Source organism: Zea mays, chromosome 9 (genome assembly GCF_902167145.1).
Source record: "Zea mays cultivar B73 chromosome 9, Zm-B73-REFERENCE-NAM-5.0, whole genome shotgun sequence".
NCBI lineage: Eukaryota > Viridiplantae > Streptophyta > Magnoliopsida > Poales > Poaceae > Zea > Zea mays.
The window spans coordinates 160,933,836-160,952,210 of record NC_050104.1 but is presented as its reverse complement, the minus strand read 5'-3'; the positions used below and the strand labels follow the sequence as shown (position 1 = coordinate 160,952,210).

General features: G+C 47.3%; 2 protein-coding genes and 1 pseudogene across 2 annotated transcripts; all 3 read left to right on the top strand.

Moving 5' to 3' along the window:
• Window positions 1-4,179: 4,179 nt before the first annotated feature.
• Window positions 4,180-7,033, top strand: LOC103639613 (peptidoglycan-binding LysM domain-containing protein). The gene is made up of 4 exons (XM_008662348.3): window positions 4,180-4,648; window positions 4,774-4,931; window positions 5,882-6,057; window positions 6,137-7,033. Exons 1-4 carry the CDS (start codon window positions 4,436-4,438, stop codon window positions 6,604-6,606), a joined length of 1,017 nt encoding a protein of 338 aa, XP_008660570.1. The 5' UTR covers window positions 4,180-4,435; the 3' UTR covers window positions 6,607-7,033.
• A 3,196-nt stretch (window positions 7,034-10,229) lies between these two features.
• LOC100280539 (uncharacterized) lies at window positions 10,230-11,663 on the top strand. Its single transcript, NM_001153458.2, has 3 exons — window positions 10,230-10,528; window positions 10,662-10,909; window positions 11,009-11,663. The coding sequence occupies exons 1-3, from the start codon at window positions 10,381-10,383 to the stop codon at window positions 11,414-11,416; spliced, it is 804 nt and encodes a 267-aa protein (NP_001146930.1). The 5' UTR covers window positions 10,230-10,380; the 3' UTR covers window positions 11,417-11,663.
• A 1,301-nt stretch (window positions 11,664-12,964) lies between these two features.
• LOC111590173 (HVA22-like protein i) lies at window positions 12,965-15,523 on the top strand (annotated as a pseudogene).
• The last annotated feature ends 2,852 nt before the right edge of the window (window positions 15,524-18,375 follow it).

Below are 18,375 nucleotides of genomic sequence, written 5' to 3'. Positions count from 1 at the left end.
CGCGTGTGCGCAGAACTGCCCCCTTTTGCACATAACGGTTGGTTTTAGATGGGGGACTATAAATAGAAGGGTAGCTCGTGTGTGAGATGTCTCTTGGCTATTCCTTGCACACATTGAGCTCATTTGTGATCCTCCAACTCACTCTCTCACACTCTTTGCTTGAGATTGCATTCTAGTGAGAGATTGAGGGTTCCTAGTGCATTTGCATCATTTGGTGATTCTTGAGGCACTAGGTGGTACACCGAGCAAGCGTCGTTGGCTTGTTACTCTTGGAGGTTGCCGCCTCCTAGACGGCTCGGGTGATTGTCTCCGTCGAGCTCTCCAAGAAGATTGTGGAGAAGCCGCGGTGTTGATTGTGAGGGGTTCGCGCCTACCTCGCCGGAGCGGCAAAGGTGACATTAGTGGAATCGAGGTATTGAGTGATTTCTTGTCCACTTGGCTCAAAGATCAAGTCGTGTCTTGATAGAGGAGCAAGTGAGAGCTTGAAGTCCACCTCAACGTGGATTAGGGGTGATCGGCAAATCACCGATACCACGGGATAAATTTCGGTGTCTATTCCTTCTAGCATTACTTATTGCCTTGCAATTGATTAGTGTTTTGCTTATTGTTCTTCAAGTATTCAATCTCTGTAGTTGTCTTTCATACATTGTTTACTTATTGACACAAGTAAATTTATTCCTCTTGTTGTATTGATTAAATTTACTTAGTATTGTTGTTTTTAGTCAAAACCGTCTATTCACCCCCCTCTAGCCGGTGTCCTAGATCCTACAGTCTCCCTGAGGTGCACGCGACAGCGACCCCTTGAGGTGCGCACGACGGTGACGTGGGAGCGGCTGTGGCGGCGCGACGGCGGATCTCTGGGGCATGTGAGCAACGACAACACCCCTAAGGCGCGCATGACGGCGAGGTGGGAGCGGTTGGTGCAACGGATCTCGGGATTCATGCGCGCGAGGGTCGCCCCTAAGCGCGTACGACTGCGATGCCATCCAAGGTGGGAGCAGCCATGGCGGATTTCTCTAGGCGCAAGTGACGACGACATCCTCCCCTAGGCACGAACTTGTGGCGCATCCCAGATGCGAGGCGCCGGTTCCGCAGGACGGCGATCCTATTTTATGCTATTTTGTATACATATTTATGCCAATGTCAATAGGGTTTTACGACCTATATTTCAGTTCATGGCTCTGCTTCCATCTATTTGTGTGTTTATGATTTCTATTTATATTTTACGCAAACGATTTATTGATTTTATGCATTATCTCGTTTACTTAATCCAGTGTGTATTGGGTTCCTACCATTTATGCTAGATGTATAAGGTATATTTACGGCCCACACATTTATGCGACAAAATATAAATTTAGAAAAAAGGTAACCGCTCTAAGAAATGAGATCATTTGCCACGATACCATAAATCTCGTGTATGCTGATCCATTTCCTTTTGAATTCATATTATTGACATCCTAAATTTGTGCACACGCAGTAGAAAACCGATTTTTTACGCAGTCCACCGTAGGGCATAAATAACTTCACCGTGTTGTATAACTATTATCAGTATATATCATAAACTGGTTATAATGAACCTTGATGCATGGATGCTAGAGAGATCATATATTTATGGAGGAAATAAAACATTTAAATCATATTTTTTTTTGTTTCATACATGTTTTCGTTATGAAATAGATCGACGATTTACACTAAAATTTATACCCATTTATGCTATTTTGGTTCACATTTTACGCTGAAATCCGCCTGAACTCCCACACACGATCAGCTCCATATCTTCTATTCCGATATATACGGTAACTTCCAGCTTCGTGGGCGCGCTAATCACGGTGGTGTGTGGACCCACCTGAATGAACCAATAAAAAGTTCGTTGCATCTCTCATGTTATGCAAGTCTAAACCATTAAATATGTTAGCATAAACACGAATAGGAACCAACTACCCGACCAGCGAACACGACGCTGATCCACCTTCGTACATCCCAACTCGACCCCACCACGTGTGCACCTTCTTTTTACGCAAAATATAACACATGTTTACGCATGCATAAACGTGCCCCACAATCGCGCGGACGCACGCGCCCCACTGGCCCGATCAGACCACGCGTGTGACCACTACCTTTGGCTGGGGCTTTCCATGTCTATCGGAAGCCCAGGGCTTCTATTACCAACAGCCTATGAGGGAAAGACAAAGGACTTCAACCAAGTTAAGTATGTTAAGGATGAAGCTGGACACCTCTCTATGGAGGACGATGGGATCAGGCATAGACAATGAGAGTATTTTGATAAATTGTTCAATAGCGAGAATGGAGGCACCACCTTCAGTTAGATGGCTCTTTTGATACCATATTCAAGAACCTAAAGTTAGAGAGGCGTTGGTAAGGATGAAGGAGATAAGGAGATGAGCCATGATTGTATTCAAAGTTAGAGGCATCGAAAAGTATGAAAGGGGTAAGACGATTGGCCCTGATGATATTCCAAGAGGCATTAAAAAGGATGAAAGAAGGTGAAGTGATGGGCCCTCGTGATACCCCAATTGAGACATGGAGATACCTCCGAAAAATAGCTATAATATGAATAACCATATTATTCAACCATGTCTTCTGATCAAACAAGATGATTGACGAGTGGAGAAGTATGTCGATATCGATCTATAAGAATAAGGGAGGTATTTAAAGTTATACTAATTATTTAGGAATTAAGTTTATAAGCCATACTATGAAGCTATATGAGAGATATACTGAGTATCATTTAAGAGGAATAACAAGGATCTTTATGAACCAATTTTGTTTCATATCCAGAAGGTCAACCATGAAGCATTTTCTTAATGAGACAATTGATAGAGTAGTATAGGAATTAGAAGAAGAATCTACATGATTTGGAGAATGTTTACGAAAAAATACCAATGAACTTAAGGTTCTAACAAAGTAAGTTAAACTCATTAAGGACACAAAACAATATTGTGATTAATGTTCGAACAAGTGATGGAGACACACATGACTTCACGGTTGGAATATGACTACATCAAGGACCGATTTTGAGCCCTTACTTTTTTGACTTAGTGATGTATAAGGTCGCAAGGAATATATAAGGAGAAACCCGTTGGTGTATGTTTTTTGTGGACGAATAGTGTCAATTGATGAAAGTCGGACATGAGTAAATAGGAAACTAGAGCTGTGGTGGGAGACTATAGTGCACATGTTTTAGACTTAGTAAAACTAAAATCGAATATATAATATGTGACTTCGACATTACTACACACGAGGAAGGAGATGTTATTTAGAAGGCCAAGTAGTGCATAGGAAGTATCGATATTTAGGATCAATTCTACAGGAAGATAACGATGAAGTTTTTAGCCATAGAATCAACACAGGATGGATAAGTGGCGCTAATCATTTAACGTTTTGTATGACAAGTTGGTAGCGCAGAAGCTAAAAGACAAGTCTTATAGGAGGATGATTAGACTTATAATATTGTACTATGCAGAACATTAGCCTATAAAAAGATGACATATCCAATAGATAAATGTTGCAAAAATATGTATGTTGTGTCAGACTTGTGGTCATAGAAGAAAGGGTCAAGTTTGGAATGATAATATATGTGGTATGCTAGTGGTAGTACCAATTGAATAAAAACTTGTACAACATCGATTGAATCGTCATGTTCAATGATAGTGAGATTCTAAGACACGATAGCGATGGGAAGAGAGATAAGAGAAGGCCTAACTTCACATACGAAGATGTGTAAAATAAGACTTGAAAGGATGACATATATAACCAATGATTTAACTTTAATAGGGGTGCATAGAAAAATAGCTATTTAAAACCTTGATTTGTGGTTAGGGTGACAATAGGCTATAAATTCTACACTATAATATTTAAAGATCGGATCAGATTAGAATTACGCTCTATTTCTATTTATTTTGAACTAAAATTTATTTAAGATCGTAACATTTGTGAGAAAGTATTTAGATCGTGATCCATTATCGCTCCTACTTGTGGTTTGTGTCAAGTTTTAACTTAAATCTATTTCAACTTGCTTAGGATAAAAATCTTTTTATTATTATTGTTATAGTAGTTTTGTTCTAGGCTATACAAGACGGTTGTAGGGACGGGAAGATGAGGTGTCGTTTTTCTTTTCTTGTTTGAGATCCAGGTAGGACAGGACCTGGTTGACACAACAGACAACACGCAGTCAGTCGTCAGCCGCGCCGGGCACCGCTAGAAAACGCGCACTCGCCCCCGGATGGCGCTCCCTCTCGCAGGCGCAGGCGCGTGGCTCGGTGGCCACCCACTCGGCGCCTCCGCGTCCGCTTTTTTGGCTGGGCACCGACACCAGCCCGCACGACGGGACCAGACCACAGGAGAGGAGGGGAAGAGGGAGGGGAGCCCGACCCGCCAAAAATAGCAGGGGCAGGGACCGCAGGCGCCGCGACCGATGGGCGTCAAGCAGGTCCTCGTCCGCCCCCGCTACGGCGACGGCGACGGCGACGACGATGGCGGTACCAGCAGCAGCAGCAGCACGGGCCGCTGCGATGAGGATGTGGTCGACCAGTCGCCGCCGCCCATGTCGTCCTGCGGCCGCTACCTCCTCCACCGCGTCTGCAGGTTCGACACACTCGCCGGCGTCGCCATCAAGTACGGCGTCGAGGTCGGTAACGAACGCCGTTGCATTTTTTCCTCGCCCTCTTCTATCTGTGTTCTCCCTCGTACGCCGATCCGTCCTAATCCGTTTCTGGGTGCCGACCTGCCTGTGCCTACTGCTGCTCCATACAGGTGGCGGACGTGAAGCGCGCCAACGGCCTCAACGCCGACCTGCAGATGTTCGCGCACAAGACTCTCCGGGTCCCGCTCCACGGGAGCCACCAGCCCGCCGCCGCACCACCGTCTCTTCCCTCCTATTCCCCAAGGAACCACGCCGATCGCGTCGCCAGGTTTACTCTCTCTCTCTCTCTCTCTCTCTCTCTCTCTCTCTCTCTCTCTCCACGCACAATCATCCTGAACACAACACCGCGCGCTTAATTTCCTCTTCCATCTATCATTATTACTACTCATTACATGCTAACAATAGATCAGTCACACCTTTAATCGCCTGTGGGTGGCTTATGCTGCGCGCAATACAGTGCAGTACCATATCGCCTGATGATCCATTAAAGAATCGTTTTGTTTCTTCCCTTCGCTTATAACGTGATTGCATCGAAACACACCGGCAGTGATTGATAGTAAGCACCGCACCACGTTGCATTGCCACAGCCCGTTTACAGGTCAAATCACTAGCCTTGAGGTTGGCAGGTTTGGCCACACACCGTTGAGAACTGGGGACGTAGGTAGGGCAGTGTTCCACCGGTGTGAAACTGACTTCCCACCACTCCACACTCACAGACGCAACTGCCCTTGAGTGTGTTGAGCACTAACCTGACGCCTAATGGCAGCTAAGCTGTGTTCCTTCCTCCTAAACTTCCAAATGATGCAACAACTTCCAAAGAGAAACCATGATCCACGCCTGCCTGGCAACAAATGTGCAGCGGCCTCCACATGCTTGGGCTTGCACTCTCCTCTGACGTCTGTCTCTACATCACTACACACACTCTCTTCTTGACAGATACCGAACCTTGAACTGGTGCAGAAACATTATAGAAGAGTCCATACACAAAGTACAGAAGTATTTTTTTCCCTTTTCCTTTTCTTATGGAGGGATTTTGATGTAGAAGGACATCATACTTATATTATTTAATGGATGCTCTGCATATGCTGCAGCCTTCAATAATAATAGCTTAATAGTGCTGCCATTTGACGCCTTCTCACCATGCTGACTAAACTAGTGTTCAATGTCGGTGCCCCCTCTTGGCTATGTACACTTCATTATCAATATGGTTTCTTTCAGAGAATGGACAACACGCCGCCCTCCCAAAAATGCCGCTTCCATGGACCCATTTCTTAAACCACCACGGAGCACAGTTTCGCCGTCCATGAGCCTTCTGCAGGGATACTATGGCCTTCCACCGACTCCACAGGAGAACCTCACCTACGAAGGCACTGAGATGGCGACGTACGCTCAAGGTAAATCCGCTAGTACCATTCGCTTGCGTTATATTCTTCTATTGGCCTACTGAATTTCTGGGTTTTGCACCACCTCCAGGTCATCATAGGAAGGCTAGAAGCTTATCGAGCAGCGAACATGGAGATGGTGCTGACGATGCTGAGAAGCCCATAAGGCGGCGCCAGAAAGCCGACTCTGAGCTGACGACAGGTAGGGAGGACAATGGCGGTTGCCTCTTGCCAAGGGCTGGGCAAGGGCTGGCCCTGAGGCCAAAATCTGGGAGTCGACCAGACGGGAACGGCAGCCAGCTAGATCTCTCGGCCACGTGGGTGCCCTCGTACGGGGATGGGCTGCACACCGTGAAGAAATCATCGAGCACCCCGGAGTTCCAAGACTCAGACAGCATCAGCATCGCCTCGGAATGGCTGAAGAGCAAGTGGAACCTGAAGCCGGACGCGTTCACCCTCACGCTTCCTCCTCTCCCGCTCTTGGACAGCATACCCAAGCCTCTCCTCGACAACATTCCCAACTCCATCGCTGCTTGGCGAAACAAGGCGGCCAAAGATTAGCAAGAGGTAGGTCCATAGCTTCGTTTCCTATACTTGTTCCTTCTTCTTCTTCTTGGGTAATTTAGTTGGAGTGCGGGAAACAAAGGGCCGGCCGGGGCCTGGAGAAGTTGGTTTGCACTGTACCTCCCCCCCAGTCCCCAGCCAAAAAAAGAAGGCACGAACGGCCAGACATGCTGCTGAAATGGGATGATGGATACCGTGACACATTGCTTACACTGTTACACATACATGCTGTACTGAATCTGCTGAGCCAAAGCAGAAGCAGATGATTTCAAGCTGGGAGCTAGGACATGAGCACCCTTTGTGGGGTATTCTTTTCTTTTTCTTTTTGTTTGTATGTATACTTATAGGAATGAAGGCAAACACACCTAAGCAGCATGTGTGATATTCCCATGTGCTAATAAAGAAAATGGCTTGTTCATCCTTACGTATTAGCAGTTGTGGTTTCAGCCTCGTTTAAGATTCAATAGAATATCAGGAACCTTTAATCTATCAGCATCAACTTCAATAGTTCAACTCAAATGTCAGATAAGCTAAGAATCCCATAAACAGAACATGCCAAAGAAGAAGATTAAATAGAAGAGCAGTGGAAAAGATGGGATATGCACTGTATCCACCCTCTCAATGCATCTGCAAAACCCTACCTCAAAGACCATGTAATTTGTCATAAAAACACCCAATATGGATTATAGGTTATGAGATGATCCACCAATTTGCAAATGTTCCATGTATTATAATAGAAACAGACAACAGATTTCAGCAATCAGTAACTTGTCCTTATTAATCCTCACCTCAGTCTTGAACCCCAATTCATCAGATGTTGACTTAAATTTGTTCTGTAGCATGGTAAACTAGGTTTCTATCAAAACTACTACAGATGCGCCAATAGTTTAGGTGCGATGAATAAGGCTCACGAGGTAAAGTAACACATGTTCTTGACAGGGATAGATTAAATAACAAGAATTCAGGCCAACTTACTGTCCATCAGGATTCAGGAAGCTCATATGAAGTCGTGGCAACATTTGCATATGCCACATCCGCATGAAAAAAATAGAGCTGGGAAATCAAGTGTTGTCTGTTGTAACATAACAGGAAATGTAAAAAAAAAGGGTTTAAAACCATAAGGCAATGAAACAAATACAGTATAATTTAAGTTGCATTCAAGGTACATATAAAAGAAGCCAAAGGAATATTGAATTTGCAATAGAAACAGCACCAAAGATAACAACTGCTACATAAATATTTAGTTAGTATACCATCAAAAGCAGTGTCTGGAACCTGCAAACGGACCCTTCATGTCACTAGCAATAGCTCACTGTAATACAGCAGATCATCATTGAAGCAATAAAAAAAGTTTCAACAGCGAATACAATCATTATAGCTTTGTAACCGATCATACTGCAACTATATGAGTTCAACTTCTAGTCAAAGTCTGACGTGGACAATTTTAGATACTCATGAAAGGTCTCAAAAGTGTGGCTTAAACTGTGTCCAGCAGTTCACCCATATGGTCACCCAAAACATTGTTTTGCACTGTTTTGTACTGTAGATTGTACTGTTTATAGAGTAAAGTTTGAATATGGGAATGGAGATGAGGATGGGTAATGTACTAGGGATAGTCTTACACACTTCAAACCATGGGAGATGCTTTTGCACCTTAATATGACTTAAGAGCTTTGGTCAGGCTTGTTTGCACAAAATTGTCAATTCAAAATATAGTCCATTGTTGAGTTGTGGATAAGTGTTGCCTTAGTTCTATGTGGATGTTTAACTTAACAATCGCCACCGAAATAGTATATAAAAAACCACTTGAGAGTATTTATTGTGTGCCTCGAAATATTTGGTGGAGATTACTAGATTTAATGGCCCAGACCATTTGGTTCATTTAATATTACATGACCCATAATAGATGCTAGGTGGGAGTTAAAGAGTTTAATCCAACATTGTCGGTGGAGCAAAACTGTAACTAACTTAGAGCTTGTTCGGTTAGCTCTCAATTCATGTGGATTGAGTGAGATTGGGTGAGTTTAAATCACAAGCAAGTCAAGCTTCTTCTTAATATTTTCCAATCACATCCAATTTATGGCTAATGGAATTAACGGAACAAGGCCTTAAGAGGTGGATTTGGTGTGTATTTTCTGGGTAGGAAAAGGAGACTCGTATACGCTGGCCTCGCCTAGCCAGACCGGGCCTAGCCACGGTGTGGCGTGTCGAGCCATCAGGCATTCAAAGGACGCTCAGTTACCTGTAAGGCTGTAACCGCAGAATGGTGATCATCAAAGCGTTAGTTAGCTGAAACTGTTGGATTGTTGGCCATCGTAGCCCATTAGGTCACAATCCATGTTCGGTGAACCTGGCACTTCCTTAGTGCATTAGTGCATGTATAACCTAATTAAATGAGATGTCTCTTGAGAGGTCTCTAGAAGGTTAAGTAAAAAAAATTAAGACGGACTCTTCACGAAAAGTTTGTTCTACATGACTCTATACATATTGTATTATGACTGTTTTTATGATTTAGAGACTCAAGATTGTATTATATAGTCTCTTTGATGTTTTTTTTACTTAAAAAATCGAGTCAGAGTCTCTAGATTGTACATGCCCTTAGGAGACCTATCCCTTCTCATCTGTGATTTTGCTGGTAGTATCTCCATTGTGAGGCTCTACATGCATGGACCTTGCAAGAGTAAGGTCATCTGCAGCAGTTTACCCAAAGTTTACCAAAAATACTATGTTGCATTGTTCTGCATTGTAGAATGCACTGTTCGTAGAGTGAAGTTTGAATATGGGCATGGAAATAGATAAGCTGCGGGAGATAGCCTAAACCTCTAAGTGATGTGCAATCACATTTATGGGAGTGTCATCGACACTACTGTTCGATCGACACTGCTACAATTCTGCATTGCGTCGACTGGGCCAATTATATCAATCAACCATATATCTGATCTAGGCTATGGTCCCCTTTTCAATTGTTATCAATTATGCATATATCCATTATATTCATAGTAAACATATTACATCACACGTATACCTAAATGTGACCATGGACTCTAAACTTTATACTATATAATTTAAGAATCATATCGGGCCATATTTCTATTTACTTTTAAACTAAAATTAATTTGGGACCCTAACAAAATAAATTGTAAATAAACATTTAGATCTTGATAATCGATTACTATCCCTGCGTACACCTACATATTGTCATTAATTATGTAATATTATTTTTCTAGATTAAAATATAACTAGAAAAAGTCTACTGTATAACAGTAATTAGGCTAATTATAATCCTGCATATAAGTATAAAATCTAACAAAGGGCAGCACACAGAGACTGAGACTCAAACCCGGGAGCGGGGACGAGACGAAGAAATAAAGCCACTTTAATTTGGCCAAAACGACGCACGCAAAGCATGAACCGCTGCCAACGCAAGCAGGTGCATCGACGACGACGGCCGTGCTTTGTTCCTCCGACAACCGATAGGATATGGCCGGCATGTGCCTGACGAGGCACCACGTACGCATGCAATCGCTGCACGCTCCAAAAAGTGACGCGCTCCGTCGTCTCTTCCGGTTCCGGCCACCCGCGCGCGCGTTATAAGCACCCTTGCCGCCCGCGCCCTAGCTCTACAAGCCTCTCTCACACACACACACATCGTTGTCCAAACAAGATCGGCGCGGCTCACGCGGCCTAGCTCGCCGGCCTAACGAGGCCGGATATTCCTTAACCTAGCTAGCTAACAGCTAACTAGATAGATCGATCCATCAGCTGGCAGCCATGAATATGATCAGGGCAGTACGGCGCCGGTTCACCGTCGGCCACCTGGCTACGGCCAAAGACCCCGCCACGCTGCGCCACGCGGCCGCCGAACTCCTCGCCACCGCCATCTTCGTCTTCGCCGCCGAGGGTGCCACGCTCTCTCTCGGTACGTACCTACCTACTTACGTTATATATATACTGTGTATAAATTAACGGTGCATGCTGTGTGCTTGTCGTCGCGCGTGTCTCCTCACTCGTCGTACGTCGTAAACGTGTGCACCGGTGCCGCGCGCGCGCAGGGAGGATGCACCACCATGACAAGGGCGGCGGCGGCCTGGTGGCGGTGGCGCTCGCGCACGCCCTCGCGCTCGCGGCCGCAGTGGGGTGCGCCGCCAACATCTCCGGCGGCCACGTCAACCCGGCCGTCACCTTCGGCGCGCTGCTCGCCGGCCGGATCTGCCTCGTCCGCTCCCTCGTCTACTGGGCCGCGCAGCTGCTCGGCGCCGTCGCCGCCGCGCTCGTGCTCAGGCTCGCCACCGGAGGGATGGTACGTACTCGATCCGCCGCCTGACCTTATGCAGCTGTGCTACAATATTGACGCCGACTGACACATGTGGGCTTGGTGCACGCGCGCGCGTTCACGCAGCATCTGCCGGAGTACGCGCTGGCGGGGGGCGTGAGCGGATGGAACGCGGCGGTGCTGGAGGCGGCCATGGCGTTCGGGCTCATGTACGCCTACTTTGCGACGGTGATGGACAAAGCGCGGAGGGTCCGCGCCGGCGCCGGAGCGCTGGCGGCGCCGCTCGCCGTGGGGCTTCTGGCGGGGGCCAACGTGCTGGCCTGCGGCGCGCTGGAGGGCGCCGTGATGAATCCGGCGCGCGCGTTCGGGCCCGCCGTCGTGGGCTCCCGTCGCTGGAGACACCAATGGGTGTACTGGGTGGGGCCCATGGTCGGCGCCGGCCTCTCCGGCGTCGTCTACGAGCACCTCGTCGCCGGCCCGGCCGCCGAGGAGGAGGAGCCCGCGCCGAGCTGCGGCGACCGCCGTCGTGCGTAGAGGACTACATGCATGCAGGAGCAGCAGGACGTCGTCGTCGTCCCCGCTCCTCGGAATCTTCTGAATAAAAAAAACAGCTTGCATGCGTGCTCAATTGTTGTGTGTCGTGGTCGATCATGAGTAGAATTAATGTTTCATGCATGCACTCTTACCGTCTTCTACTTATGTCCTTGTTTGCTTCAATAATCTGGCTTGTGCGCTGGGTGTAGATCGATCGACATTATGCTATTACTCTCTTCTCTACTAATCCTTAAGAGCTCACTGTACGCGTCCACCGGGGCTTCACCGTGCCCCCGCTCTGGCGCGCCCGGCCTCCACCCGCGCGTCCGTGCCCCTGCGCCCAAGATCTCGCATCCGCCGACCACATCCACCGATTCCGCCACCACCTCCTCCTCCTCTCCCCCTCACTGCGCGTCCGCATTCGCCGATTCCGCCACCTCCTCCTCCTCCACGCTCCATCTATGGAAGGCCCCCACTCAACAGCCCATCTCCGCTCTGCTCACCCCGATTCCCCCATGGCCATGGCGACGATGGAGGCCACCACGCTGACGGCGCTGCTCAAGGAGGCGGTCGCCGCCTTCTCGACCCGCCGCGCAGTTGCCGTACCGAGCAGGCTAGAGCTCACGCACGTCGTCCTCGACGCTCTCATCGACGCGGTGGCCGCACGACTCGCCGCCGACGCCGTATTTCTCCTGGGCCACGTCGTCGCGCTCTCCTTCCCCAACACCATCGAGGTTCGTCTCCTTCTTTCGAATTCGATCGGTCATGTTCCTGCCTACGCGACGCAGAGCCCTAGAGTAGCAGGAGTCGGGACCTGACGCGCGTGCATGGAAGGGGATCGAGGAATCCGCGTTGTCGTCCCTCTCGTTCGGCCCATGTATCGCGAGCGGAGAGGAGGCAGCATCCGTGACCCCTGTCCCCATCCGTCTCCAGCGCGCCAGTCGCCTCTCCTTCCCGAGAATGTAGCCGCTTCCCCGTCTCCGTCCGTGATCCCCGTCGGGAAACTCCAATGCGATGCCCGTCGCGGGTCCTCGCCCCCGCCCTCTTCCTCCCCATGTTGCCACTTCCCCGTCTCCGTCCGTGATCCCCGTCGGGAAACTCTAACGCGATGCCCGCCGCGGGTCCTCGCCTCCGCCCTATTCCTCCCCATGTCGCTGCTACCCCCGCCCCGAAACACCACCCCCTCCCTTCTCGCCTTTATGGCCGCATGGAGATGGCCTGCTAGCGCCACGGCCGATCCATAGCCCGTGCTCGTCTTCTCCGCCGCTGCCACAACCACAAGCAACGCTGCACGCAGCACCTTCACCGCCAGCAGGGGCCACCTTAAGCACAGCGCCGACCTCTTCATGTGTCGCTCTCCCTGTTCGAATACGACATCCGAGGGTTTGATTCAGTATCAAGCAGCGGCGGCATCACGGTCGTGACGTCGAAGGCGGACGCGGTGACGATGCGGATGGTGTCCCACAGGGGTGTCGTGCAGGTGGTGCTCGTGTCGGCCATCGCCTGGGTCATGCTCGGGCTTGTCGCTCTCGCCTTCCACCTCCGGCCATGCATCTCCCCTGTCGCCTTCCTCTCAGGACAGCCCCGCTGCTGCCCATAGATCCACTGTGATTTGCTTACCTCTTCTGTTGGTAGTATACTCTGTCACCTCCGACCATGGAGCAGCTGCCGTCCTAGCTAGACAGGCACAGGAAGGCACACGATACACCACAAGTCCACAAGCATGGATCCCAGTTGCATCTATCTGATCAATTCTAGGTGTGTCCTACTTCTTCCTACTTATTAATTTGTGAACTTTAGAAAGCTTTTTTCATCTTCCTACTTATCTCAAGTATGTGTTTTGGTCTCCCGAAAGCTTTTTTTAGAAATTACAAGAGCATACCAAGTTTTTTGAACTTTAGATCCTCACAAAATTACTGGAGCACTATTTTTACCATTTAATTTGTGAATCCAACGTTTAGTATGTAGCAGTGTCCTACTTCTTCCTACTTATTAATTAGTTGATGGCTACTTTTGTATGAGTTAACAACTTATATGTGAGAGGGCGAACGAGACAGAGTTGAAAACCCTGCATCCATCCAATCTGGACATACAGAAAAGCTGTCATAAAGAAAGACACTTGTCCAGGAAAAATGTTTTATTGATTGTCCTGCTGTTTCTTTCCCCGCTAAATAACGTATCAAGTTAAAACTTAGCTGAGATAATGTCAACTTAAGCTTTTCCATGTCGGCATATGTGCTTCCCACAATCTTCGGATGGTCTTTTTTTTAAAAAAAAATCTTTGGCCTGTTCATCAAGAACTAGATTTGATCCTGTTCATCTCTGTGTTGATGAATTATCTACAGTTTAGCTATAAACACATATGAAATGCTAGTCTATTGAAGGATACTTTGATACTGAAACCATACAACTTTAAATTGTTAACTTTTCTTTTTGTGGTTTAGTACGGATGAATAAAAGGGAAAAAAGCAAACTAAATAGTCTTTTACTGAAACATCAACTTACTATACGAGGAGGGACATGCTTTTGTCACAATATACAATCGCTAACATGCCATTTATCTTGCGGCATTTGATGTGCCGATTTCCTGTAGGTTGGCTTTTGGCTATGCCTATCCTGCCTATGAATGCTACAAGACTGTTGAACTGAACAAACCAGAGATTGCGCAGCTCATATTTTGGTGTCAGTATTGGAAAGGCGTTTCAATAAGTTATGCGGTCGCAATATTGACTTCCGTGAACAATCTGCCAAATTTAGGTTTGTTTCCTGTGTCTAGGATTTTAGTTGCCCTATTGACAGTTTTGGAGAGATTCGGAGATTTCATAATATCATGGTGAGACTGCTTAAGGCTGTGATTTTGTTCAGTTCATTGACGAGAATCTAGCATTTGTGTGCGCTCATGTTGAAGGTTACCGTTTTACTCGAAAGCAAAGTCGGTGTTCTTTGTATACTTGTGGTACCCTAAGACAAAGGTATTTAGATTGTCCTTTGCTTTTCTACCTCACAGTTTAGTTTTTGGCAACAGGCTGATGTGTGCTTTCATTACAGGGAACTACGTATGTTTATAGAACTTTCTTTAAACCATATATTTCCCAGCATGAGAATGAAATCGACTGGAATCTCCTTGAGCTGAGAGCTCGAGCCACCAACACGGTTGTCCTTTATTTTCATAAGGCTGCTTCGGCAGGACAAAGTACTTTCTTTGACATTTTAAAATATGTTGTTGCCCAGTCACCTTCTCAGAAATCAAGGCAATGCCTTCATCAGGTGTGGATCGAATGCACTATTACTCTCTTTTTTGCCAAAAAATCCATTGAATCATTTGTTGTTCAGTGTTCATCATGTTTACTCAGATGCTCAAACTTTTTTTACTGTTCTTCTCTGATGCAATATTGGTCATGATGTCATAGGAAGGAATGTAGTACAGAAATGTGTGCTCTGGTTTAACTGATCTGGCAGTGTTTATCTTGTTACCCATGTTAAAATCATGCTTTGTTGTCTTCCAGGAATCACAGCAGCCGCCACAACAACAGCAACCATAAGTGCAGGTGCAGCAGGGGCAACCACAAAAACAAGCAGCACCTGTTATGCGTAGAGCATCATCTATTGCTGCTCGGCAAGCAACAATGGCACAACAATCTTAGGAGACTAAACCCGTTCAATCTTCACCCAAGATCAAGTGTCAAACACTAGCGAGATCTGGTTCAGTGGCATCCACAAAGCCTCTGGTAGCTGCATCCGCACCAAAACCTGGTGGTAGCCCAAAGAAAGGCGAGGTCAAACCTACTGCCGACCTAGTTCAAACTCCAACCACATGTGCTGATTCACCGAAACCCGAGCCTAGCGCCCCATCACTCCCTGGAGCCGAAGGGGTGGACAAGATGGCCATCAATGAGGCCAGTGGTGATGCCCTAGAGGGCGCAGAAGAGCTTGACCCTGCGCTCGAAGAGGAGACGCCGATGGAGGAGACGATCTGTGTGACGCGCGCCAAGCTAAGGAGGCGCACAGCCACCGAAGTTCCTGCTGGGAATTAGTTGCAAGCCATTGTTTTTCCTTTCCCTGCACATTGTGTTGATCTTTTTATTTTTTGGGGGTTTTAGGCTGTCATGTTTGAAAGGGAAATAGGGTTTAACCTTTTCCTATAAATAGTTTTGGTGGTTGAATGCCCAACACAAATGATTGGACTAACTAGTTTGCTCTAGATCATATACCACAGGTGTATAAAGGTTCAACACAAACCAATATAAAGATCAAGTGAGGGTTCAAAAAGAAAGGAGCAAATGAAACCGAAGAGAACCCTGGTCTGGCGCACCGGACTGTCTGGTGTGCCACCGGACACTGTCCGGTGCACCAGGGTCGTGCGAGTCTGAACTTGCCACCTTCGGGTTTCAGAAGAGCCGCTCCGCTATAATTCACCGGACTGTCCGGTGTGCCACCGGACTGTTCGGTGTACCACCGGGCTGTCCGATGCACCAGAAGAGCAATGGCTGCAGCGCAACGGTCGACTGCAACAGACACCTGCAAAAGTGCTACAGTGCGCGGACTATTCGCGCAGAGTTAGAGCAACCGGTAGAAGGCGCACCGGACAGTGAACAACACCTGTCCAGTGCGGCACCGGACTGTCCGGTGCCACACGAATACAAAGCTCCAACGGTCGAAACCGTCAGAACCCTAATGGTTGGGTGACGTGGCTAGCGCACCGGACACTGTCCGGTGACGCACCGGACTGCTCGGTGCACCCATCGACAGCAGCCTGCCCCAATAGTTGAATTGGTGGTTGGGGGCTATAAATACCCCACAACCACCTCCACTCCAACCACCCAAGCATTCACTACTGCACATTCAATACAAGAGCAATAGACACCACTCCAAAGACACAATTCAAGTGATCGATCCGCTCAAAGTCCACAATTCAACTCTAGCGCATTTAGACTTGTGAGAGGACCATTTGTGTTTTCCTTGTTGCTCTTGTTTGCTTGGTTGGCTTTCTTCTTCCTCGTTCTTGTTCTCTAAGTGACGTGTAATCAAAGCAAGAGACACCAAGTGTGTGGTGGTCCTTGCGGGGTCTAAGTGACCCGCTTGATTAAGGAGAAAACTCACTCGGTCTAAGTAACCGTTTGAGAGAGGGAAAGGGTTGAAAGAGACCCAGTCTTTGTGACCACCTCAATAGGGACTAGGTTCTCAAGAACCGAACCTCAGTAAAACAAATCATCGTGTCATCCGCTTTATTTTCCTGGTTGATTTGTTTCCCCCTCTCTCCCGGACTCGGATTTTATTCTAACGCTAACCCTGGCTTGTAGTTTGTGGATTAAGTTATAAATTTTAGATTTCGCCTATCCACCCCCCCTCTAGGCGACTTTCAATTGGTATCAGAGCCCAGTACTTCATTTAGAGTCTAACCACTCGAAGTGATGTCGGGAGGATCTACCAAGAGGGAGATGAAAATGGCCACAAGCCACGGGAAGGCTCCATCAAGGGAGTCCGACGCCAAAGGAAGGGAGGAATCACCTCCCCTCGTCAAGTCACACTGGAGTGGCGACAAGAAGAAGAAAATGAAGAAAGTGGTCTACTACGAGACCGATTCTTCGTCGCCCTCCACCTCCGGCTCCGACACACCGTCCGTCACTTCTAAGCGCCATGAGCACAAGAAGTTTAGTAAGACCCCCCCTACACTATCCTAGCATTTCTAAACGCACTCCTTTACTTTCCATCCCATTAGGCAAACCACCGGTTTTTTATGGTGAAGATTATTGTATGTGGAGTGATAAAATGAGGCATCACCTAACCTCACTCCACTCAAGCATATGGAATATTGTTGAGTTTGGAGCGCAGGTACCATCCGTAGGGGATGAAGGATATGACTCGGACGAGGTCGCCCAAATCCAGCACTTCAACTCCCAAGCCACTACTATACTCCTTGTCTCTCTATGTCGAGAGGAGTATAATAAAGTGCAAGAGTTGAAGAGCGCCAAGGAGATTTGGGACGTGCTCAAGACCGTGCACGAAGGGGATGAGGTGACAAAAATCACCAAGCGAGAGACGATCGAGGGGGAGCTCGGTCGATTCGTCCTCAACCAAGGAGAGGAGCCACAAGCCATGTACAACCGGCTCAAAACCTTGGTAAATCAAGTGCGCAACCTCGGGAGCACCAAATGGGATGACCATGAAATGGTAAAGGTTATTCTAAGATCCCTTGTTTTTCGCAATCCTACTCAAGTACAATTAATTCGTGGGGATCCTAGATACAAATTAATGTCTCCCGAGGAAGTGATAGGAAAGTTTGTGAGCTTTGAACTTATGATCAAAGGCTCCAAACAAATTATCAACTTGGAGCAAGGCGCCACCTCCACACCCGAGGTGCAACCCGTCGCATTCAAAGCGACGGAGGAGAAGAAAGAAGAGTCTACATCAAGTAGGCTCCCTTCGACGCCTCCAAGCTCGACAACGAGGAAATGACGCTCATCATTAAGAGCTTTCACCAAATCCTCAAGGAAAGGAGGGGGAAGGACTACAAACCCCACTCCAAAAGGGTATGCTACAAGTGTGGTAAGCCCGACCATTTTATCGCTAAATGCCCTATGTCTAGTGATAGTAACAGGGACAACGGCAAGATGGGGAGGAAGAAGGAAAAGAAGAAATACTACAAGAAAAAGGGTGGTGATGCCCACGTGTGTTGGGAATGGGACTCCGACATGAGCTCCTGAAAGTTGCCTAGAGGGGGGTGAATAGGCAAGTTAAAACTTTTTCAACAAAAACTAGAAGCAAACTGGGTAAAACTGAATTGATCTCGAAATTCACCCAGTTAACTTTGGAAATGAGATGTTCTAAATGATCCACAGGGTTCAAAGTAGTAGATCTGAGAAGGGCACTTCTCAAAATCCACACACCAAAAAGATATAAACAATCTTCCACGGAATGGTGAGAGAACGAAGGACATGAACAAACACAATGAGCAAGAA